General features: G+C 34.3%; 1 protein-coding gene across 9 annotated transcripts in view; it reads left to right on the top strand.

Annotated features, from left to right (window-relative positions):
- The window catches only part of IQCE (IQ motif containing E), a 100,063-nt gene that overhangs the window by 48,127 nt on the left and 26,047 nt on the right, over positions 1 to 25,889 (top strand). For 6 of the 9 annotated variants that reach the window (XM_074281179.1, XM_074281183.1, XM_074281182.1 and 3 more), the window contains 9 exons: positions 1 to 51; positions 1,411 to 1,481; positions 9,614 to 9,686; positions 9,996 to 10,045; positions 11,895 to 12,058; positions 14,752 to 14,807; positions 22,474 to 22,673; positions 23,695 to 23,799; positions 24,519 to 24,609. In XM_074281179.1, coding sequence (XP_074137280.1) covers positions 1 to 51; positions 1,411 to 1,481; positions 9,614 to 9,686; positions 9,996 to 10,045; positions 11,895 to 12,058; positions 14,752 to 14,807; positions 22,474 to 22,673; positions 23,695 to 23,799; positions 24,519 to 24,609 — 861 coding nt within the window. The remainder of the gene's footprint in view (positions 52 to 1,410; positions 1,482 to 9,613; positions 9,687 to 9,995; positions 10,046 to 11,894; positions 12,059 to 14,751; positions 14,808 to 22,473; positions 22,674 to 23,694; positions 23,800 to 24,518; positions 24,610 to 25,889) is intronic. The other 3 variants (XM_074281186.1, XM_074281185.1, XM_074281181.1) reach the window with 2 other exon arrangements.

Below are 25,889 nucleotides of genomic sequence, written 5' to 3'. Positions count from 1 at the left end.
GGCTGTGATTTTGCCCGGAGTATGGTTGACAAAAGGCCTGGTACTGGCTGGGTAAGTGTGATCTCCAGAAAGGCAAATAACTTTCCTATTGAAACCTAATTAAAATGCCAACCAACATTCAGATGAGAGCTATTCCTTCCCTAAAGAGATTACAATGATAGATATGGGGAAAGAACAGTGAGGTACTCATTCAGAATGTATGTGAACAGTCTTTGCCCAATGAAGACTTTTTTTTTTGCTATAATTTATGGAGAGAATTAATTTCACAGTACCATGGGTTCTAGACCCTGCTGTTTCCTTGTGGGCTGTGAGTTCTTTATTCCTTAATCACTACCTAGGAGTTGGTTATAGAATGGTCAGAAACTCCAGGATAACTTGTAGTAAATTCAGGAGGTAGCACTTTTAACCTTGGAGATGATGTTTCCTACTGCTCCTGCATGATTTTGAGAACCATTATGTTGAGAATTATTATAGGTCTTAATCTTGTCACAGGAGAAGGTTTTTAGGCCTGACAATAATAATTGTATATTTGAATTACAATCAGAACCCTGAGGAAAGACAGATGTCAAAGGAAGACACTCCTTTCAGAGTCTTTCTGGATTATTCTTTATAGTTTGTGGTAAAGTGGATTTCTCTGAGATACTTATTAAGAGAGATTAGTCATAATCTAATATGTGTGACAGGCTGTTGAAAGGATATTGTTTAAGGAAAAAGCATTTGCTATTTCCAAAATTGATACATGTGCATGGTGTACACATAGTTGCAAGTTATATTTTTAATATTTAAGGCAAGTGAGGAAAAAGGTGGGGTCCTACTAGAGAAGAGTATTATATATTATCAGACACAATTATTGTGTCCATTGGTTTTCTCTGTTTTTCTTTGTAACAAATGAAGGACTTGTTTCGGGGTGGGGAGGGAGGTGGAAGAAATGGTAAAGAAATATATTCAGAAATGATTGTGATTTAAAAATCAGAGGCATCAGTAACACTTATTCTTAAAATATTTAAGGCAACAGGGTTTTACCCAGCACTCTTTCGGAGAATACTTTTCATGTAAACTAATATCTGTTATGTCTTCCCTTCCAACTCTGAAAATTGTGAGTAAATTATAAAGGACTGCTCTTTTTATTTGTCAACTGTGAACAGGATTATCTGATAAATAATTTCCAGAGAGCTGTTGCTAACTTAAAAATGTTTTAAATCAATTATCCTGTTCCTACATATTCTCTTAGTAATAATGATAAACCTGTTAAGGATTTCATTCCTATTTTGGTGTGCTATTTTGGCTGTTTGTAATGTTTTTTTAAATGTAATACTAGATAGAATGAAAAAGACCAAATTTCAAGAGGAGACTGATGGAATAAGCATATCAGAAACCTCCAGGCTTGATATGTTTATATTTTTTTGGCAGGTCATTAATGGACTAAAACAGAGGATTATAAAGTTGGAACAGCAGTGCAAAGAAAAGGACAATACAATCACGTATGGAGACTTTTGCATTGGGCTCTTGTGTGGGTTGGGAAGAATCTTGAGAATCATCTATACCATTAGCAGAGGCTGCATTTATTTTTAAAGTTGTCATCTATCAAGTTTTCTCAAACTCCAGTTTCTGACCCTGATTGCAGTTCTGCTATTATCCTCACCCAGTACTTCTCTGGGTACTATATGAATACGCTGACCTTCACTAGTATTCCTGTGTAGTATTTTACCATTTGGTTCTCACGGTTCTTTTTAAAAGTAGTCCCTCTTTTGCTAGTACCCCAAGAATCCCCTTCACACAAACATAAATGAATATTCCAATTGAAGGAAAGGGAGGGAAAAGAATAAACATGCCTATATGGACCAGGCACCAAGTGCTTTACAGATTTCTTATTCAATCTTCACAAGAACTGTGCAAAGTACATACTGTTATCCCCATTTTACAGTTGAAGAAATTGAGTCACACAAGTTAAGAGACTTGCTCACGGTGACTGCAGGAGTTTCTTGGACTAGATTTGAACTCATATCTTTCTAATTCCAGGCCCAGTACTGTCTGCTCAGCTACTTAGGTACCTAAAATGTGTAATCCCTTCCATTATACCTAATACATGTCCCATTTATAGGTACAAACTCTGTGGGTAACAGAATTATGTTTAATTAATGAAGATTTAGATCATGAGGCATCTCATACAGTCCTTGAGTCATACTGTAGTAATTCCACACCCCCTTTTTTTTCTGTGTGCCATCCTCCACCGAGTATTATATTGCCCTGTACCAGCAAATGTCAAAGGATGACGTGCTTGTTCCTCATCTCTAGAACATTGGCTTTATCCAGATCACTGAACAAATCATTTGGTGTCACTGGTGTTGACTTACTATCACTTCTGAACATTGTCTTCCTATCTTCTGTTGGACCACAGAAGTCCTTGGATAACTGACTTTTAAGTCCCAGTTCTAGTCTGTGGATAACCTAAGGCTAATGAAATTATCCTTGACCCTATAGTTGGTCTCTGTTCCCTTCAAAAGTTGCCAGAGCTGGAATAACCAGATGCAAATCACTCCATGACTAGATAAAAGTCTTTCTTAGATTAAAGAAGCCCTAACATCTTTCCTTAATACTTATAGTTGCTCTTAAAATCATTTGGATTTTTATCTGAATCTTCCTTAGATAGACTTCTCTGTCTATGGAGAAACCTTTCTGAGACCTAATTTTCAAGCTTTCCCACACTTCCCATTCTTTTCCCTAATCTGAGTAACTCCCTTATGGGCAGGTAATCACTATGATACATTTTCTTTTCAGGGGTTTAATCTTTTATTGGATCAATTCTGTAATGTAGAATGTCTAATCTCTTGAAAAGCCATATATGGAATCACTTTCTCCTCCAGCTGGGTAGCATAGTGGATAGAGCTCTAGGCCTGGAGTCAGAAAGAATCAAGTTTAAATCCTGCCTCTAGCGTGTGACTTTGAGAAAGTCACTTATCCCTGTTTTCCTCCATTTCCTCATATATAAAATAAGCTGGAGAAGGAAATGGCAAACCACTTCAAAATCTTTACCAGGAAAACCCCTGATGGGGGTCACAAAGAATTAGATATGATTGAAATGACTGAAGAGAAATAAACTTTCTATTGGATCTATTACCTTGTGTTTTCTTGGGAGGGCAAGATTTCAGAGAAGAAATTTACCCCCTAGTATTGCTTACTTCTCTTCTCTTTCTCAAGGAAGCAATTGAATAGTAGCTATTCAGGAATATTTAACCCAAAACTATAATTTAATATATCCTAGCCTTTTTTTTTGTTGTTGTTGTTTGAGATTCCTATAAATCTTAACTATTTACTTCTATGGAGAGAATGATATCTGAGGCCATAGAGTCAGGGGAAAAGAACTGTGCCAGATTGGACAACGCTCTCTCTGGCTTAGAAATGCTTAATTGTTAGGTGAATGAAATAAAATTGTTTCTGGTTGTTGTACCTAAAACCCAGAGTACAGTATTAATGAAGAGGTTTTTTGGACAGCATATCTATGTAAGTTTCCTCCCTTAGAATGTATAAGCTCTATAAGAGCATCATTTTTGATTTTGTATCAACACAGGGGGTATTTAATAAATGCTTGTTGATTGGTCTATTGTAAGCTTCTCACATTAATTGTGAATGGTTAGAGTATTCAGCTCATTCCTCCCCCTTACTGCCTGAGGTACTTTGGTAGTACTCTGAACAGTCTTGAGATTAATTCTAATAAATACAAAAGCCTTAGAAATATTATCTGTGTCTAGACACACCAGGGTCCATGGTACCTACCTTTTCAGTGATACCTATGACTTTTCTGGGAAGCTCCAAATATGTCATGTAACCCTGATATGAATAGTTCTTCTCACTCATAATGCAGAGTCTATAGACATAACTGCCTCAGATTTTCTTGATGAAATACTTAGTATATAATTGTTATCTGTGGATCCATTGTCTAGCATTGTGAAAAACTGTTTGCTATTATCATCGCTGTACAGGTATCCTATGTGTTTAGGTAGAAAGGATCTGAAATGCTTGCTGGGGCAATAGTTAATTTCCTATGAGCCCTAAGAAATCCGGGCCCTCGCCTCACCTTGACTTTCCAGTGCCAACCTGGTAGATTACTTCTACTAATGATGGTTTCTATGCTTGAGTGGGTGGATTGTATATATTCCACAATTGTAGTAAAAACATTGTCCAGCCCTTTTGGGGTCAAAGTTAAGTACCAATTCCCTGGTCAGCATCCTTAAATGAGAGACTTGGGTCTGCTAGATTTGCAGGGAAGAATGATACCAAACAGTGGTTTGACAGATAATGTGCTTTGTTCAGACTTCATTGGTGAGCTCTATCATGTCTTATTTAAACCACTCTTTTGGTTTTTGGCATATACTTGAAGAAATAGCTAAGAGACCTGCAGGCTAGTTGTTATATCCTCTACTAATCTCTTATCTTTATACTCTACCTTTATCTCCTTTATTAACCAGATTAATTTCAAATCACTTGGAAGCTATTGCCAGAATAACAGTTTATCATGTAAATCATGGCACTTTGGTCAACCTTGTATGGTTTATGTGTTTCCCAGTCACCATATCTTTTGTTACTGTACTTTGAAGTAGTTTAAAATAAAAGAAATAAGTAAAGAAAGATTTGAGCAAGAGAATGGAATGATCACATTATTTTGGCTTCTGTGTAGAAGCTGGGTTGAAGAGGAATCTTGAGAAGTTTGGAGAGGCCAATTAGGATGTGGTTGGATAGCCAGAAGGACTTAGCAATACAAATATCCTTTATAGGAATAGGGAAGTTTACAAAGAGATGGCTTTTGAGGAAAAGTAATGAGTTACCTTTTGGGTGAGTTCCATGTTGAGTTTGAGATACCTATAGGACATTTAGGTAGAGAGGTCCAATGGACAGTTAACAAACAATATAATAGGGGCTGAAAAACTCGGGAGGGAGGTGATACCTAGAATGATTATTGAATCTATGGGAATTAAAGAGTGTTGAGGGAGGATATAAAGATAGAAAACACTAAGAACTTTTTTAGGGTCAGGAGGCAGAATATGAATGTTGAGCCAGCAAAGAAGATCTACATTGTGGTCAGACAAGTAAGAAAACCAAGACAAAGCATTTTTTCCTCTATTTCTCTCTCTCTCTCTCTCTCTCTCTCTCTCTCTCTCTCTCTCTCTCTCTCTCTCTCTCTCTCTCTCTCTCTCTCTCTCTCTCTCTCTCTCTCTCTCTCTCTTTTTTGATTAAAGCTTTTCATTTTCAAAACATAGATAATTTTCAGCATTCACTTTTGCAAAACTTTGTGTTCCAATTTTTTTCCTTCCCTTCCTACCACCTTCTTTCCTAGATAACAAGTAATCCAATATATTAAACATCTGCAATTTTTCTATACATTTCCACAGTCATGCTGCACTAGAAAAATCAGATCAGAAAGGGGAAAAAAATGGAAAAAAAAAAAAAAAAGCAAAATGCAATCAAACAATAATTTTAAAAAGATGAAAATACTATGTTGTGATCCACGCTCAGTCAGTCCCCACAGTCCCTCTCTGAGTGCAGATGGCTCTCTTCATCACAAGACCATTGGAACTGGCCTGAATCACCTCGCTGTTTGAAAAAAAGCCATGTCCAAGACAAAGCATTTTTACATAATCTGAAAGAAAAGAGAATATATATTGGAGGACAGGATTGATCAGCCCAGGTTAAAAACTACAGCAAGGTCAAAAAGTATGAATGAGAAAAGTCTATTAAGTTAGCAGTTAAAAGATCTATTATTGCTAATGTTGAAGAGGAAACTTTTCTTTTCTTTTCTTTTCTTTTTTTTGCTGAGGCAATATTGGGGTTAAATGACTTGCCCAGGATCACAACATCTAGGACATGTTAAGTGTCTACGGCTGGATTTGAACCCAGGTCCTCCTGACTTTAGGGCTGGTGCTCTAACTATTGCACCATTTACCTGCCCCAAAGAGAACATTGTAGTACTTATTTTTCGAAGGTCCATTGCAGAACTGAGAAGTGAATGGGAAGAAATGAATTCAAGAAGGATAGGCAACTTTAAAAAAAGTGTGTGTTTTGTGTTTATATTGTATCCCTCCCCACTTCTACCTCCACCCCTCTGTGGAAGTTACACTCCTTTTTTGACAAAAAAAACCAAAACTAGTCAACATAGATACTAAGTATATAACATTCTGTAATCTTTTACCATTTTTTTGAAAGGAGGGAAATGTATTTGATCTTAATTTTCCAGGCTTGAAGAATAGTCACCGACCATAGTTAATCAGACTTTGTCTATTTGTTCATTTATATTATTTTAATTATTGTATGTATTCTCTTAGGAAAAATCTTTTCATGTTTCTCTGAATTTTTCAAATTAAGTTTCTTATGACACAAAAATAATCCTTTATGCTTATATTGGTACATTGTTTCCTGTTGTACTGATCTTTCTTATTGCTACAGAATGATTTCTGTAGAAATTCCCCAATTATCAAGCATCTGTCTAGTATGCTTCCAATTTTATTTGTTCACTGGGTTTTTTTATGCTGGAAGTGCTGCTATAGATATTGTGTTGCATATGAAACCTTTCCCAATCCCTTTGTTTTTCTTTGAGGTAAATATCTTGTAAAGGAATTGAGTAGATGGTTTTTTCTAGTTTAGTTTTGAAAAGGATATAGGTCTAAGGTCTTGGCTTGAAAAGATGGCAGAATCAAATGAAAGATTTTATAAGTGGGAGAAGTTGGTCCCTGACCAATCCCCAATATATGTGTGTGTGTGTGTGTGTGTGTGTGTGTGTGTGTGTGTGTGTGTGTGTGTGTGTGTGTGTGTGTAATTCTCTGATTGAATTGGAAGAGGAACTTGGCCAAGAGTGAAAAAGATTAACCATACTACACACCTCTCAGAGTGACTAAGATGACAGGAAGAGATAATGATAAGTATTGAAGGGGATGTGGGATCTGGAACACTAATACATTGTTGGTGGAGTTATGAACTGATCCAACCATTCTGGAGAGCAATTTGGAATTGGGTTATCAAACTGTGCATACCCTTTGATCCAGCAGTGTTTCTACTGGATCTATATCCTAAAGAGATCATAAAGGAGAGAAAAAGACCTACATTTGCAAAAATGTTTGTAGCAGCCCTTTTTATAATGGCAAGAAACTGGAAACTGAATGGATGCCCATCATTTGGAGAATGGCTGAATAAATTAATAGTATATGAATGTTATGGAATATTATTGTTTGGCAAGAAACGACCACTGGAATGATTTCAGAGAGGCCTGGAGAGACTTACGTGAACTGACACTAAGTGAAATGAGCAGAACCGGGAGATCATTGTACATGGCAACAAGATTATACGATGATCAGTTCTGATGGATGTGGCTTTTTTTCAACTATGAGGTGATTCAGGCTAAGCCCAATAGACTTGTGATAGAGAGAGAGCCATCTGTATCCAAGAAAGAAGACTGTTGTGGGTATTAAGTGTGGATCACAACATAGTGTTTTCACCTTTTTTGTTGTTGCTTGCATTTTGTTTTCTTTCTCATTTTTTTCCTTTGTGATCTCACTTTTTTTATGCAGCATGATAATTGTGGAAATATGTATTGAAGAATCACACATGTTTAACATATATTGGATTACATGCCATCTAGGGGAGGGGGTGAGGGTAGGCAGGAAAAAATTTAGAACACATGTTTTAAATTATCCATGTATATATTTTGAACATAAAAAACTTTAATTAAAAAAAAACCAGTGACCATGCCTGGTGGTGGCTCTTAAAAATTCATCTTGCTAGCTTTGAAAGTGACCTCTGGGTGGGAGCAGATTTGTAACTTTTGTACCTGTGTCCTTTTTTTGGAGGTGGGGAGGTGTGAGTGAAAAGGAGGAAAAAAAATGCTTATTAATTTAAATATATAGGTTTTGTAAGAATTTTTAAAATTAAAGAATGAAAAAAAAAAGCAGAAAAACAAAGCCCTATAACAAATTCATATGGCCAAGCAAAACAAATTTCCATATTGATCATGACTATGAATATGTCTTGTTTTATATCTGTAGCATATCACTTCTGAGATGAGGTAGATAACAAACTTAATCATTTGACCTCTGGAATAATAAGAACTTCCTAAGTCTTTCAAAATGGTTCATTTTTTACAATGTTATTGTTATAGTATAACTTGTACTCCTGGTTCTACTCACTTTACTTTGCATTACTTCATAAAATTTTATGTTTCTTAGAAAATCATTCCTTTTGTTATTTATTAATGTATAATAATTATTCCATTCTATTCATTTATCAAAATTTGTTTAGCCATTCCTCAGTTAATGGCCACTTACTTTTTTTTTTACAATGTTGCTATAAATATTTGTGTGCTTAGGGCTTAGGCTCCTCCTCTTATATCTGGGGTCTAAACCTAGTAGTGGTTATCATTTTTCTCACATTTTGAAGATGAGAGCTTTTTGGGGGGTGTTTTTGTTGTTGCTTTCCACACAATATTTGCCTTTAAAAACGTTCCAAGTATTTTAAGGATATCAACATTTTCAAATGTTAACTCTTTAAAAAAACAAAAAACAAACAAACTTTTTTTTCCCAATTGCATCTAAAAATCAGTTTTTTAGCATTTTTTTTTAATATTTTGAGTTCTAAATTCTCTCTTTTTTTCCTTTTCTCCCTCCCTAAGATAGCACATATTTTGAGCCAGGCTGTGTCTGTGCAATCATGCAAAACATAGTTCCATATTAGTCATGTTGTGAAAGTAAACACAGGCTAAAAAAAAAACCACAACATATCTATATATACAAATAAAGAAAGTAAAAAATAGTGTGCTTTAATCTGCACTTTAGAGTCAGTGCTTTCTCTGTAGCTGGATAGCATTTTTCATCATAAATCCTTCAGAATTGTCACAAATCATTGTACTACTAAGAATAGTTAAGTCATTCACAGTTGTTCATAATACAGTATCACTATTACTATGTACACTATTCTCCTGTTTTTGCTCATTTCACAGCATTAGTTCAAGTAAGTCTTTTCCGCTTTTTTGGAAGCATCTTGATTATCATTTCTTGTAGCATGTTAGTATTCTATACAATCACATACCAAGACTTGTTCAGCCATTCCTCAATTAATGGATATCCCCTCATTTTTCTAACTCTTTACCATCACTGAAAGAGCTGCTGTGTATTTTTATACATGTGAGTCCTTCTGTTTAAAAAATATATATATTTTGTGAATACAGACCTAATAGTGGTTTTGTTATATCAAAGAATATTGCATGGCAAAGTTTTATAGCTTTGAGAATCATGTCAAATTGCTCTCCAGAATAGTTAATACTGAGCATAATTATAGATTTACTTTTAATGCTTAGAAAAATGCAGTATTCTCCCAATATCCCTATTGTTATTTCCACTTACAGAGGAAAAATCTGAGTCACAAAGTTAAACTGTGACAAAATTGATGACAAAATCCAGTTTTCTTTCCCCCAATCCTGTTTTTGTTTGTTTGTTTGTTTGTTTTTTTTTTAAGATTATATGACTTCTATGAATGTTTGTGCCATGTCTTGGTATCAGAGAGACCATCAGGATATTGGACTCATCTTTGCAGTACCAGGACCTCCATGCTAACTTTTTGTTTGGATTTTCAGTAAACTTCAGACGGATATAAAGATGACTAATTTGGAGGAAATGAGGATTGCCATGGAGACTTATTATGAGGAGGTATAAGCTCTTTTTCCTAATGCAATATCAAGGGAAGGGGAAATTACAGGCCATGGACAGAAAGCAATAATCTAATTACACTAAACAAAACTGAAGGGACTTTATAAGCTAGAGTCTTGGTGCTGAGGTCAGCATTGCTGGAATTGTGTGCTCTTACTTTATCATGACTTTTAGGTGAAAACACACTTTGGTTTGTTTTGTTCCTAAGCAATGCCTCAGATCTCTCTAGTGGAAGTGTCCTCAAAGGAAATTCTTTTCGATGCTAGTGATGTGTTTTTTAAAATGCATTCTAACTTTGGTATTTTACAGATCCATCGTCTCCAGGTTCTTTTGGCAAATACTGAAACTACAGGAAAGAAGTATGTTAGTTTCCTTGGGGGCATATATTTTGTATATTGATTCACATTATTTAAATGTTATAATAAAGAAAATAATCATCTAGGAACTTTTGATATCCATTACTTGGAAGCATCTTGAAACACCTTTCCTTTTAAAAAAAGGAATAGTTAGAATTAGACCTCTCACATTTAGATATCTGAGCTTCTTGAATCACAGAGATGATTCTCATTATTAGCTTTTTAATTGTTGATAATATTTTAATCAGGTCTGTTATCAAGCTGCTAGTTCTTAAACTCTTATTATTAATGACACTTTCACATAATGCATTAAGGTTTTCAAAGAACTTTTCTTTCAGTAGCTCTGAATTAAATATATCATCATCATCATCATCATTATGGTCTCTATTGCATAAATGAAGAAATTTGATTGTCAGGTTAAATGTCTTGTCCATGGTCAGACAATTAATTATTGGAGTCAGGATTAAAACCTAGATCTTGTGACTTCAAGTCCATTGCTTTTCCCACTATGCCACATAAGCTATCACCTTAGTACAGTTTTGTTCTCCCACTTTACTTTCTCTCAGTCTATATTATCTGGAAATATACCAGACATTCTATTCATTCATCCAGCAAATATTTATTAAGTGCTTATTATATGCCATGCATCATGCTACATCTTGGGATCATAAAGATAACACAACAGTTTGCATTTGAGGGAAACTGGGAATCAATAGGAATACCAATAAGTGCATGTACAATATTCACTAGGAGTCGTCATATGAGATGAACCTTGATGACAGAAATCAGTTCTATAAATTACAGATTAGAAGAAAGTGCATTTCAGTCAGGGACACATTGGTTGGAACATAAGAGTAGATGGAGCAGAGTCCTAGGAAGTAAGCCTGGAAAGATAAGCTGGAACCAGATTGGCAAGGACATAAAATGTCAAGCAGAAGCCCCTTCCCATGGTTCAGTGGATATGATATCAGTTAGCATAGATTCTTTCTTAGCATAGATTTCTTATGCTTTATTGCTTTGGTTATCATATTTTTGGATCATTGATTTGATTTAAAGTTCTCCCTCCTTAGCACCATTTGGAGAACTGTTTCCATATTATCTGCTTCCACCTTCCATTGAATTCCATATTCCATTTGAACTTCACTATTAATGTCAATTATAGTTTGTTTTTGTTTTTGTTTTTAAAGGCAAGTCAGAAGGTTTCAAAGAAAGTCTTAAGAGGAACATTATAGCTTTGGGGATCACTAGATGGCACCATAGTGCGCAGAATGCTGGGCAGAATGCTGGGCAGAATGCTGGGCCTGGATTCAGGAAGAGTCCTCTTCCTGAATTCAATTCTAGCCTCAGAAATTATCTGTGTGATCCTGGACAAGTCACATAACTCTGCTTCAGGTCCTCATTGCTAAGAGTTGGAGAAGGAAAGGGCAAACCCTTCCAGTATCTTTGCCAAGAAAACCAAAAGTAACAGTCATGAAGAGTTGGACATGACTAAAAAATGGCTGAACAAAAGCAACTGAACAACATAGCTTTAGACCCACTGAAGTGTTTTCAAAAACAGTGTTTCTCCCTCCACCCCCATCTCTGTGTTAGCTACTTGTATTTTAGCATGAATAAAATCTCTCTTTAAATAAGAAGCCAGAGAGCTCTCTGATTTTTTTTTTTTTTTTAAGCATAGGAAAAATAATCCCTGAGGTAAGTTTTAGAAAAGATTGATTAGTTGACCTGTTTTAGGTTAAACAATTTGTGAAGAGAAAAATATATTTTCTCCTGACTTATGACATTAATGGTATCTGTTTAGAAATCATTTGTTTATCTTTGAGGTATTTTACTTTTTGGTTTGTTTTGTACATAGGTCCCCAACTGATAAAAAGTCAACTCAGAAAAGGCAGAAGAAATTGAGTGCTACTGTTCTCCACTTGTCCAGAAATGTTCAGGAACTTCAAGAGGAGAACCAAAGCTTAAAAGAAGATTTGGATCGGGTGCTAAGCAATTCCCCTATTTCTAATAAAGCAAAAGGTATAATCTACAAATATCATCTACAAGAGCATTTACAAATGAAGGGGGATTTAACTTCAGCTTTTCCATGAGGGTAAAGATCAAAGATTCCACAAGAGTCTCAACCTTTACTTTGCCCAGCTACATGATTAGGTGGCATATTGGTAATATCTGAAACAAGGCCACAAAGCTATGGGAAGAATTTATCTTTTGAAGAGTCAAAGCATGCAGTTAATGAGTCTATATCTTTACCATTAGGCAAATGAATCTTTTTTTTTTAAGTAACTTTTTATTTTTCCAAATACATGCAAAGATAGTTTTCAATATTTACCTTTGCAAAACCTTGTGCTCTAAAATTTTCTCTCCCATTAAAAAAACAAACAAGCAGTTCAATATATATTAAACAGATGTAATTCTTCTAAACATCAGTCTATGAATAGATAATTTTCAGCTCTATAGTCATTAAAAAATGCTCTAAATCACTATTGATTAGAGAAATTCAAATTAAAGCAATTCTGAGATCCCACCTTATATTTCTCAGATTAGCTAAGATGACAAGAAAAGATAATGATAAATGTTAGAAGGGATGTGGGGAAACTAGAACATTAATGTATTGGTGGAGCTGTGAATTGATCCAATCATTCTGGATAACAATTTGGATCTATGCCCAAAGGGCTATAAAACTGTGCATTCCCTTTGATTCAGAAGTGCCATTACTGGGTCTGTATCCAAAGAAATCATAAAGGAGGGAAAAGGACTTACATATGCAAAAATGTTAGTAGCAGCTCTCTAGAGGTGTGGTGGTAAAGAATTGGAAAATGAATAGTTAGGAAATGGCTGAATCAGTTATGTTATATGAACATGTGCAAAAATGTTTGTAGCAGTTATTTTTTTTTTTTTTTTTTGTGGTGGCAAAGAATTGGAAAATGAGTAGATAGGGAATGGCTGAATTAGTTATGTTATATGAAAGTAATGGCATATTGTTGTTTGATTTTAGAAAAGCCTGGAAAGATTTACATGAACTGATGCTGAGCTAAATAAACAGAACTAGGAATACATTGTATACAGACAATAAGAATGTGCGATGATCAATTATGACAGACTTGGTTCTTCTCAGCAGTTTAGTGATCCAAGACAATCCCAATAAACTTTGGATAGAAAACTCCAAGACTGAATATAGATCAACACATGCTATGTTCATTTTTTTTTCTGTTTTTTTTTTCTCCTCTCTCTCGTGGTTTTTCCCCTTTGTTCTGATTTTTCTCTCCTAATATGATTCATAAGGAAATGTGTAAAAAAAAATGTGCAAGTAAAACCAGAAAAAAAAAAAACAGTTCTTTAAAACATATTTCCATGTTCACCATACTGCACAGGAAAAATCTGATCAAAAGGTGAAAGAAAAATGAAAAAAAATAACAACAAAGGTGAAAATACTCTGTTTTGATCCACATTCATTTTCCATAGTTCTCTCTCTCGACGCAAATGGCTCTTTCCATGACAAGTCTATTGGAATTACCTTGAATCACTTGAAAAGAACCAAGTCCATCACAGTTGATTTTTCCATAATCTTCTTGTCACTGTATACAATGTTTTTCTGGTTCTGCTCACTGCACTTAAAATCAGTTCATGTAAAGTCTTTCCAGGCTTTTCTGAAATCATCCTGCTGATCGTTTCTTATAGATCAAAAATATTCCATCACATTTATAACCATAACTTATTTAGCTGTTCCCCAACTATGGGATCCACTCAGTTTCCATTTCCTTGCCAATACAAAAAGGACTGCTACAAACATTTTTGCACGTGTGGATCCTTTTCCCTTTTTTGATCTCTTTGGGATTCAGACCCATTAGAGGCACGCTGGATTAAAGGGAATGCACAGTTTGGTAACCCTTTGGCCATAGTTCCAAATAGCAATGAATCTTGACATAACTTGAAATATGCCTTTTGAATTTTAACATGGTGTGGGAGTGATGTTTAAGATTTCAATGTTAAAGAGTCAGCTTATGGCACAATGGGTAGATCACTGGATCTGGAGTCAGAAAGACTGGAGTTCAAAACCAGTCTCAGATATTTATTGACTTGTGTGACCTTGGATTAGTCACTTAACCTCTATTTGCCTCAGTTTTCTTAACTTCAAAATGGGGATAATTACAGTATAGGGTTGTTGTAAAAATCCAATGAGGTAATATTTGCAAAACTCCCAGCAGAGTGCCTGGCACATATAAGTGCTATAGAAAAGCTCATTTCCTTCCCCATTATCTCATCTTTTATATCAGCTTCTGAAAGTTGAGTTTTATTTAGCCCCTTGAAATGAGTGATTCTGTTTGTTATTCCTTCCTTTATCCCCTTTATATGTCCTGTGTCTGCCAACTGTCTTGCTGTTTTCCCCATTTCCCACCTCTGTGCCATTGTTCTGACTGTAACCCACTCTGATAATGTGCTGCACCTTTTAACATCCCTCATTTCATTTGCTTCAACACACCACCTTAAACATGAAGCTTTTCTTTTTAGTGCTTCTATTGACAGTCCTTTTTCTTCTACCCTTTTATCTTGTATTTATTTTGTATATACTTATTTATACATATATGGTGCCTTCTCTGGAGTGTCTCCCATTTTTGACTATATCCTCACAGTCTTGCACAGTACCTGACATATAGTAGGGACTTATTAAATGCTGATTGATTGTCTATTAAAGGCATTGTTGTTCCCTTTAGGTTATAGTGAATGGAGTAAACAAAGGCTAATGAGACGAATCTCAGAGTTGGAAAAGGTGAGTGACATAATTATTTTTGAAACAGTTTTTTGAGCTTTTTGTTTTGTATTTATTTATATTTAATTTTTGGTTTAATTTAAACTTTTTCATTTTTAAAGTGATATGACTTATGTTTTTAAAAATTATTTTTTAAAAACTGACCCAATGAAATATTAGTCATCTTGATAAGTTTCAATTGTTTTAACATGGTCAAGATTTGTAATGTCATTGGTGTAAGGAATTTAAAGTGAGGAAGCTCTACTAGTGGAGATCAGCCACTATTCTGTAGCTTAGAGAATTACTAAGAATAGGGAAACTAGGTGGCTCAGTGGACAGAGCACTGGACCTGAGTTCAAATCAAGACTCTTGACCTAGCTATGTGATCCTAGGCAAATCACTTAACCCTGATTGCCTCCAAAAGAAAGAGACAGAGAGTTTCCAGAACCATGACTTGCAGAGAGTCAGACAGAAAACTTCTCTGCAGTAGTGGGATTTGAACCAAGTTTCTGCTGTCTCCAAAGCTGATTCTCCAGCACATTATTAACAATAACTTATTTACTCTGTCCTCTTCTTGTCTCTTTTTATGAATTTTCATTTAATTTTTTTAAATTCTGAAACTAAGAAATAGCAAATAAAATGAACACCTCCATATGTATTATTAGAACAGGAAAAGATTGTATGTAAAGTTTATTTTTCTTTAAAAATAAATAATAAATTCAATACATAACTTTCCATCACTTCCCCCTCCCCCCCCAGGCTGGGTTTAAGTGACTTGTCCAGGGTCACACAGCTAGGAAGTGTTAAGTGTCTGAGACCAGATTTGAACTCCGGTCCTCCTGAACTCAAGACTGGTGCTCTATCCACTGTGCCACCTAGCTGCCCCCCAATACATTACTTTCAAAGCCATTCAGCTATGACTCCTGGTGTTTCTTGTGGTCTCTGTTCTATTTTGGATTGTTGGAAGCAGATTTTCTTCCTCCCTCCTTCCCTCCCTCTTTCTCTTACCTTCTCTTCCAATTTCTTTTTAATCAGTTAGTAAACAGGCAGTTCTTAAAATACCTATTATGTGCCAGGCATCTATATACTTCTTAAGTTGTATTGCTTTTGCTTTCATACTGTTAAAATGTGTAAAATTGTTCTGATTTTGTTTTCTTTGTATCAATTTCCATATGCCTATATTTCTTGGTATTTATAGTTTACATTTGCATAGCAGTTTTACATGTATAAAACATTTTCCTTATAATAGCCCTGTGAAGGGATAATAAAAGTATTATCTTCATTTTACAGATGAGGAAAAAATTGAACCTTAAGAAAGTTAACTGATGTACTATACTTAGAGAACTAGGATTCAAACCTAGATCTCTTAACTTTAAGTCTAGCAGCCCATGCTGTATTTGTTATATATGTAATTTTTGTGTTATAATGATTTTTTATTACATTGATGTGCTACATCTTATTTAACCATTTTCCAACTTGAGTATATCAACATATTTATTTTTCCCCTAGATTTTCACTACTCCAAACAAAATAGCAGTAACTGTTTTTAGTAATATTTATAGTTTGTCCCTAGAAGTGAGATCACTGGATCAAAATTTTATTTATTTTTTGTATACTTCTAGATGACCATAAAAAATATTAACATTCAAATTCATTTTCACCAGAAATGAAACAGTGCATAGATTCCCCTGGGCCTCCAATATCGAATTTTATTGTTTTACATTTCTTGCCGATTTAATGGATATAAGATGGTACCTCAGAATTGTTTTAAATTTGCCTTTCTCTTATTGTTAAGAGTTAGACAACATTTTCAAATGGTCATTAACAGTTTATGTTTTCTCTTTTAGAAATTTTTCTGTTCATGTCTTTGGATTTTTCATATATATATAATAGACTTTACTATTATAAATTTGTGTCAGTTCCCATTCTAGAAATAACTTTTTAAATATATTTACAATACAGCAGGATTTTCCTTTTCTTTTTATTTTGAATACATTGCTTTTTGATGTATAATTTTTTAATATATTATCAAATCTACACACTGCCTATAGTCATTCCTCCTATGTTCAAAAATGTTCAAAAGGTAGAAAATTTTCTCTTTCAAAATTGCGATGATAAATTTTCTTTTATAATTCCTTTCTCTAATGGTTTTTATTATTGAGTTTATAGAATGTGAATCCTATATCTGGTTCTATTTCCTTTTTCCCTCTTTTGAATTATTAATAACACTTTTCTATTTTATTAAAGTTGACCCTCTTGATCAATTTCTTCTCCTGTATACACTCTCCTCTCTGGATTTTCATGACACAGCTGCTATGATTCTCTTCTACTTATCTGATAGTTTCTTCTCAGTTTGTGTTACTGCATCATCTTATCATGTTTACTGACTAGGGGAAAACACAAGGCTTGTCTTGGGCCTTCTTTTTTCTCTCAGTACTATCTCGTTTGGCAATCTTGGTGCAATTATTATTTCTTATGCAAATGATTTCAAGATTTCTAGATCCAGTCCTAGTGTCTCTCCTGAACTCCAGTTCTCTGTCACCAGTTGCCGTTTATACATTTCTACCCATAGCATTTCACATTCAACATGTCTAAAACAAAATTCATTACCTTCCTTCCAAATCCTCTGGAATTCTTTTGAACTTCCTTGTTACTGTCAAGGACACCTCCAGACGACAACATCAGTGCAATGTTCAGTTTCTTAGCCTACATATCCAGTCAGTTGTCAAATCTTGTCATTTCTACCCTATCTATTCATTAAATTCTAATGATTCCTTATTACTTCCAGGATCAAATATAAAGTTCTCTGGTATATACAATTCTTTACAACATAGATATTCAACATTTCCAGTGTTCTTACATTTCATTTCCCTTTATGTACTTTACAATCCAGTTATACTGGCCAATTAGCTGTTTTTTACATACCATATTTCATCTTCCTTCTCTCCTTACTCTTGTATTGCCCTTCCCCTTTGCCTGAAATATTTTCCTTCTTCACCTTTGCTTCTTTGTTTCCTCCATCTTCTTTCAAGACTCAGATAAAAACTCACCTTCTCTGGATTGCCATTCTTGGGAATTACTTTGTTTTGTTTTTTAATTTTTATTTTCCTCAGTTACACAGAAAAACATTTTTTAAATTTATACATGTACATTCATTTTTTTTTTTTATAAATTCTATTGAGAGAGAAAAATCAGAACAGAATGGAAAAACCACAAGAGGAAAAGAAAAAGAAAAAGGGGGTGGAAAGTGAACATAGCATATGTTGATTTACATTCAGTTTCCATAGTTCTCTTCCTGAATGCAGATGGTGTTTTCCATTCAAAATTTATTTTGAATTATTTATTATTTATCGCCTTGGATCAGTGAACTGTTGAGAAGAACCAAGTCCATCATAGTTGATCACTGCACAATCTTATTTTTGCTGTATACAATGTTTTCTTTTTGTTCTGTTTGTTTTGCTCAGCATCAGTTCATGTAAATCTTTCTAGGCCTTTCTAAAGTCAACCTGTTTATTATTTTTATTAAACAATAATATTCCATTATTTTCATATACCATAACTTATTTAGCTTTCCCCGATTGATGAGTTCATTTTCCAATTGTTTGCCACCATAAAAAAAAGCTGCTATATACTTTTTTTTTTTTTATTCATTTTTCCAAATTATCCCCTCCCTCCCTCCACTCCCTCCCCCCGATGGCAGGTAATCCCATACATTTTACATGTGTTACAATATAACCTAGATACAATATATGTGTGTAAATACCTTTTTCTTGTTGCACATTAATTATTAGCTTCCGAAGGTATAAGTAACCTGGGTAGATAGACAGTAGTGCTAACAATTTACATTCACTTCCCAGTGTTCCTTCTCTGGGTGTAGCTATCTCTGTCCATCATTGATCAACTGGAAGTGAGTTGGTTCTTCTTTATGTTGAAGATATCCACTTCCATCAGAATACTTCCTCATACAGTATTGTTGTTGAAGTATATAGTGATCTTCTGGTTCTGCTCATTTCACTTAGCATCAGTTGATGTAAGTCTCTCCAAACCTCTCTGTATTCATGCTGCTGGTTATTTCTTATAGAGCAATAATATTCCATAACCTTCATATACCACAATTTACCCAACCATTCTCCAATTGTTGGACATCCATTCAATTTCCAGTTTCTAGCTACAACAAAAAGAGCTGCCACAAACATTTTGGCACATACAGGTCCCTTTCCACTCTTTAGTATTTCCTTGGGATATAAGCCCAGTAGTAGCAATGCTGGGTCAAAGAGTATGCACAGTTTGACAACTTTTTGGGCATAGTTCCAAATTGCTCTCCAGAATGGCTGGATTCTTTCACAACTCCACCAACAATGTATCAGTGTCCCAGTTTTCCCACATCCCCTCCAACATTCATCATTATTTGTTCCTGTCATTTTAGCCAATCTGACAGGTGTGTAGTGGTATCTCAGAGTTGTCTTAATTTGCATTTCTCTGATCAGTAATGATTTGGAACACTCTTTCATATGAGTGGAAATAGTTTCAATTTCATCATCTGAGAATTGTCTGTTCATATCCCTTGACCATTTATCAATTGGAGAATGGTTTGGTTTCCTATAAATCAGGGTCAGTTCTCTATATATTTTGGAAATGAGACCTTTGTCAGAACCTTTACTTTTAAAAATATTTTCCCAATTTGTTACTTCCCTTCTAATCTTGTTTGCATTAGTATTGTTTGTACAGAAACTTTTTAGTTTGATGTAATCAAAATCCTCTATTTTGTGATCAATAATGATCTCTAATTCTCCTCTGGTCATAAATTCCTTCCTCCTCCACAGGTCTGAGAGGTAGACTATTCTCTGTTCCTCTAATCTATTTATGATCTCATTCTTTATGCCTAAATCATGGACCCATTTTGATCTTATCTTGGTTGCTATAAACTTTTTTGTACATGTGGGTCCTTTTCCTTCCTTTATGATTTTTTTGGGATACAAACTCAATCATGGCACCGCTGGATCAAAGGGTATGAATGGCTTTATAGTCCTTTGGACATAGCCTGGAAATTACTTTGTGAATTTAGTTATTTAACTATAATTTTCTCCATTAGAAGATGAGCTTCTTAGGGGTAAGGGGTTGTTTTTGTCTTTCTTTCCTTATACTTAGCACAATGCCTGACATTATAGCAACTGATTAATAAATGCTTATTGACTGACCTAATAATGTATTTTCAAATCAGGCTGAGTGAATCATCTACTTTCATAAATATTTTTCCATAATTTCCTTTGGTATCCTGAACTATTATACAAATGATCTCATTCAGCTTTGCCTAATTGTTATTTTGATTAATAGTGAATAAATCTATAAATAAACTTGGAGTGTATTGACATTTTTACCACTTATCTAATGTACATGTCGATTAACTGTTCATTTTTCCTTTATTTCCATTAAAGCTGTTTAAAAAAATTTTTTTACATCCCATATGTATATGATTTAGTAATTTAATGTACTTGGACTTTTGTTGTCATTTGGTAAATGGTTTCCCCCATTTTATAATTTTTTTTCTATTTTTTTATTAGTCATGTGAAAAATACAGGTAATTTGGGGGCAAGTTATCTTATAACTGTTAACTTTTAAAAATAACTTAAAACTGCAGATCCTTTCTTGTTGATTCTATCGATACTTAAAGATATATAATCATGACATTACAATTTTTTTAAAGTACTAAGAATCAATAAATGTGTCATATTAAATTCTATGCCACATAAAGCTATTTTCATAAATCTTGCTTGCTTGCCTTAGAGGGACTGATAATGTTGAAGAAGTAACCCTAAACATGTAAAATGATTGCAAAGGAGCAGACAAAAGTGTTTTTAAGCATTGGAATCATTGAGCTGAAAAGAGACTTTAAAGATTATCTTGTCTAGGCCTCTTATTCTTCATAGTGAGAAACAGACTCTCACAAGAAAGGATAAAAGAAAAAATTTTGGAAAATTCTGGGTGGAATATACTAACAAAAAAGTAAGCAAAACTAGGATAATAATTTATACAAGTTCAGCGACATTCTGAAGAACCCTGAACAATTCAATGACCAGTCATGTCTCCAGAGAACCCATGATATAGCATGTTAGTCAAGATAAAGAACTGATAAAACTGAAGATTCAAAGATATATTTTTAGGGATGGCCACTGTGTGTATTGTTTTTGCTTGATTGTGTTTATTTGTTACAGGATTTTTCCTCCTTCCTTTTTCTTGGTTTTTAATTGAGAAGGCCAAAAAAAATGTAAACACAGAAGAGAAAAGTTCAGAAGGAAGAACAAACAGGACAGTAATGTGTAGAATTTCTTATTTTTTTTTTAAACACATAGTATGAAATGGTGCAAGCCATGGTTTCATATTCTTTTTATGTTTTGCTGCACATAGGGAAATATTCTTTTAGCACAAGACTTTTGAGAAATTAAGCATCATGCCTCAGATCACTCATCAATGCAGTACAAGTGTTTATAACATTTTTAATTTCTAATAGTACAGGTAGCCAATTTTATTTGGCTATTTTTAATGTGGCTTCTTAAAAATCTTATCTTTTCAAGATACAGCTTCATTAATACTTATTTTCATTTAGTTGTAACTTTATTTTCTTTTTTTTTTCCTCTTCTGTTCATATATACAGTGTACAGTGTTATGAACTAACTTGCATTTCTAAATCCTTAATACAAATATAGCAACTGAACTAATTCCTTTGGAATTTAATAGAATGTCAACACACTTGAGGAAAAATTTAAATTTTTTCCTAACAAAGCAGATGTTTAGAATAAATGGAAAATATCTCAAAAATAATTTTTTAAGATGTTTACCAAAAAAAGTGGCTATAAAAATTTGGGGGGGGGCATATCTGGAAATTAAAGTAAATAATTTTAGAGAAGATGCAATAAAAATGGAGAACTAAGGTATTTCTGGTTCACATAACTAGCAAAACAAATCTTTTTCTCTTAAATTAAAATTTTAGTTTTTATAGGTTATCAGAAGGATCTAGAAAATGAGAAATAGCAAGTTATTGCATAAAAAATCCTGAAAGTTTTTGGCTTACCAGTTTACAATTCATTTTCATAGTAGCTTTTGACTACTTTGCTATTCTTTGCCACCTACGTAGGACTCTTAAGCCTGAGCTCTAATATGTCCTTCCTGGAAGATCCATAGTAGAATGGAAAGAGGACTCACCTTTGATTAGATAATCCAAATTCAAATTCTACTTCCCTTCTTACTAGCTGTGTATGGCTTTGAACAAGCTGTCAAACCTCTCTAAACCTCAGCCTCCTCTGCAAAATGAAGATAATAGCACTTATACTTTCTCACAGTGCCGTTATAAGGAAAGTCTCCTGTAAACTGTAAAAAGTTGATGTTATTAAGTGATCCAGAATTAACTTTTGATTTGCATTTCTGTTGCTACCTTTTTTTCACAAGAATTTTTTCTTTTCCTCAATTCATAAATTATCTCAGATAACACTGCTAAAACCTCAAAATTTTTAATGAATTTCAACCTCTATTATTTTAGTAAACAGTATATAATAGGCAAATATCTTAAGACTGTTCCTTCTTAAGATGTCAATATGAGACCTATAGATCCATAAAGGTCACTTCCAGCTATAAAGCCTATGAAATCTAAAAATAAGAAAAATAATAGCTAAGTATTTGTGTTTGTTTTCAGAAAGTGGGTGAGCTCGAGAACACAGGATCTCATTCCCCAGAACAGGTCAGATTGGTTCCTTTGATTCAGTCAGCACCAAACACAGCACCACAGGATCTACTGAGATCTGAGCACTCTGATGAGTGTGATCGACTTCGAGGGATAGTGAGAAAGTTGAAGGGGGACCGGAGCACTCTGCAAGCTCAGCTGTCTGATAAAGAGTACGTCTCTTTGCAACACAGCTACCCTCCTTCCACCATGTGAAAAAGTTCTTGCTTCTTCGTGTTAAACAGTTTTGCATCTGAAGTAAATCTAGTTTGGTTTGGGAGAAAACCATCTGTTTTCTAGGCCCCAAACTGACAGTGTTCAATAAAGAATTGTTTACTATGCTGAAATTTCTTAGACTTTGGCTTCAAATTCTGCTTTAGTGGTAATAAAACATTTGCTGAATTACCCCTAATGCATATAAATTACAGTATATCAAAAATGGGTTAAATCACACTATTAGAAAAATTACTTAAAAATGCAAATCCAGGCCACATCATATTGCAGTGATTTCCAAAGGAGTTTCCAATTCTTTTCATAATGAAATTTTATCATATGTTGCTTGAAATAAACAGGCCATTGATTGAATTGGTTCTTTGTTTGTTTGTTTTCTTACCATTATAACAGTATTTGATCCAATTTTGTATTCTTTTAAATTTTGGTTATAAGAATTTGGTAAAGCAAAAAAAAAAAAAAAAAAAAAAAAAAAAAAAGGATGAATTTTTTTCCTATTCAGTTTTCTTTCTCTGGTACCTTGTTTTTTTGGCTTAATTGAAATGTGGTGCCTCTGCTAGATTTGTAATTACATACTTTTCTACTCTGTATAGTTATAATTCTGATCAGGTCAGGATAAATCTAACTTTTAGAGATTGAGTTTATTTGCTTAGTTTCTGAGTATCATGCTATTTGTTTGGCAGTTAACTATGATCCTGTTGATTTAGCCCACTAAGTTCTGTCTTTTTAGAAGCCAAATCCTGTCATTCCCACTGTCTTTCTATTTATAATTAAACTATATTTTGTGTGAACAAAGAAACTCTTTAAATCCAAATTTGAAAAATTCACATTTAAATAGGTGGTATTTAAGGTAATTGTTTTGAGTAGCAAATAATTTCTGTAGTCATTTGATTAAGCTAGATAATGATAAGTAAGAACATGTTAAATGAACACTGAAATTTCCCTCTGATCCTGTATATTCAGTTTGGAAATGAAGCAGTTACTACAGGCAAAAGCTGCTTTGGAGAAGGAGCTGAAAAAAGTGGAGGATACAGAAAAAGACAGAAAAGAAAATGAAGATACCATGAGGTAAATGGATTGAAGTGTCCTGAATTTGTAAAGAGAATGCAAAATGCATGCTGGTGTTTTTTGAATGGGGTCAAAAAAGTGCAAAAAGGTGAAGACCTAATCTGAAAGTATTGATGAACTAAAAGCAGAAGCTGAACAGAAATATTTTGTATTGAGTCATCACTAAGAAATTCCTGGAAATGATCAGTTGAAGAGGACAACTTGATTTGTTTGGGGTGGAGGGAGAGAAGGGAATAAATAGTATTTTAACTTTTTTTTTTTTTTAAGAAGGTGGGAATTGAAATAATGAGGAAATGATATATTTGCTTAAAAATAATGTTTTCTTTTTTCATCTTCAGTGTTTGTAATGAGGAATTATATTTTTCCTCTTCTCATTGCTTATTACAACCATTTAACCTAATTAGGATAACACTTTATAAGGGAACCATGTAGTTCCTGCTCTCAGGCTTACATCTATTTAAGTTAATGCTAGGTCTGAGTCCAAGCCAGGTTTGGTATTTGGTCCCTGTGTAATTTTCATTTTGTTTTACTAGATTTTGGGGTCAGACAAAACACATTATTAATATCAACATGACTGTGTTATCCCCAGGTCATCCCCAATGTATCAGGACAACCTAATGAGTGCCTATTTCTCACTGTGGGACATTCATCAAATTCCACTATTCAAAAGAAAGATTATGATTACAAATAATATTTGATCTTTGCCCTTACCACTTCAGAGAGGAAATTCAAAGACTTACCAAGAAGTTGCAAGAGACGGAAGTAGACCCACGAAAAATTGAAGATGACCCCATGGAGATAACACATGAGGTATAGCGTAGCTGTATTTTCCCTATCCCATGTTCAGGCCCTGAGGATTTCTCAAGCTAGTTTTAAGGGATGGTTTTAACTTTTTCTCAGATTGAAACTTTTTTTGACTGGCTTTTCCCAAATGAATTTCTCATTTGTTATCTTAACAGGTTTCTCTGCCTTAAGATATTATTTTATAGTTTGAAGTTTGTAATGAATGTATTGTCAGCAAGATGGCTTCTTGAATTAGTACCCTGCTCTTACTTCAAGAGGTGCTTTTACTCTTCAGTTACATTTCTTTCTAGGACAGTACGTTGGTAAGGAATTACAAGCAAGGATACATTTTCACTCTGGCACTTTGCTTTACTAGTGTTCTTCTATATGCAAAAAATTTAAGGTTATGGAATTTTTCAAATGAGTAATTTACTTAGAGCAGAAATGCATTAGGATGTGACTCTTAATAAGACAGGGATTTGGTTAGATTGTAAACATCTTGTTGAAAGGAAATGAAAAGATAAGTACATCTCTCTGCAAATCTGGGAGAGCAGAAAGATGTTCATTGGGACATACTCACACCCCTTTTTCTTGCTTTTTGTTGAAAGACCTACACATATGGATTTTGAAACAGTCAGGTTAGGTGGTTAGAAGCTTTCTCTTTTTTTCTGCCAGCAGGTAACCTGGCTTGGCCCCTGTCAATCTTGACCGTGTCAGAAAGGTCTGACCTTCTTTTAGGTAGCATCTGTGATGGCTGGCTGATTTGCTGTATGGCACTATCAAAGTCGCAGCCTCTCCAAACATCTTCATTTTCTTCATCTGTAGAAGGGGATTGGACTAGAGAATTTCTGAAGTCCCTTCTAGCTGTAATCTTCTGTTCAGGCAGAGGTGGAGGGGGCAGCTAGGTAGTGCAGTGAATAGAGCAGTACCCTTGAAATCAGGAGGATCTGAGTTCAAATTTGATCTCAGACACTTAACATTTTATAGCTGTGTCACTTTAACACCAATTGCCTCAAAAACAAAGTATACAGGCAGAGGTTGGACTAGATAAGCTCTGAGCTCCATCAGCCTCTGTGCTTCTTCATTATCTCCCTTATAGCTGTTTCCTGGATTCTTTTAAATCTGTACCATAGAAAGCCAAAGCAGAACCCAGACCAGACTGGTCTAAATGTTAACTGGTTTAAATGTTAAAATCCCTCAGGCTGCTACATGCTCTGAGAGAAGCACAGGGTGTGCATATGACAGAGAAGGACAGTTTAAGCTAATTTGTCACCAAAACACATACCTGAAATAGGGAAGCAGTTTAT

This window comes from Sminthopsis crassicaudata, chromosome 1, assembly GCF_048593235.1.
Source record: "Sminthopsis crassicaudata isolate SCR6 chromosome 1, ASM4859323v1, whole genome shotgun sequence".
Lineage (NCBI taxonomy): Eukaryota > Metazoa > Chordata > Mammalia > Dasyuromorphia > Dasyuridae > Sminthopsis > Sminthopsis crassicaudata.
This window is presented reverse-complemented; position numbering and strand designations above follow the sequence as displayed.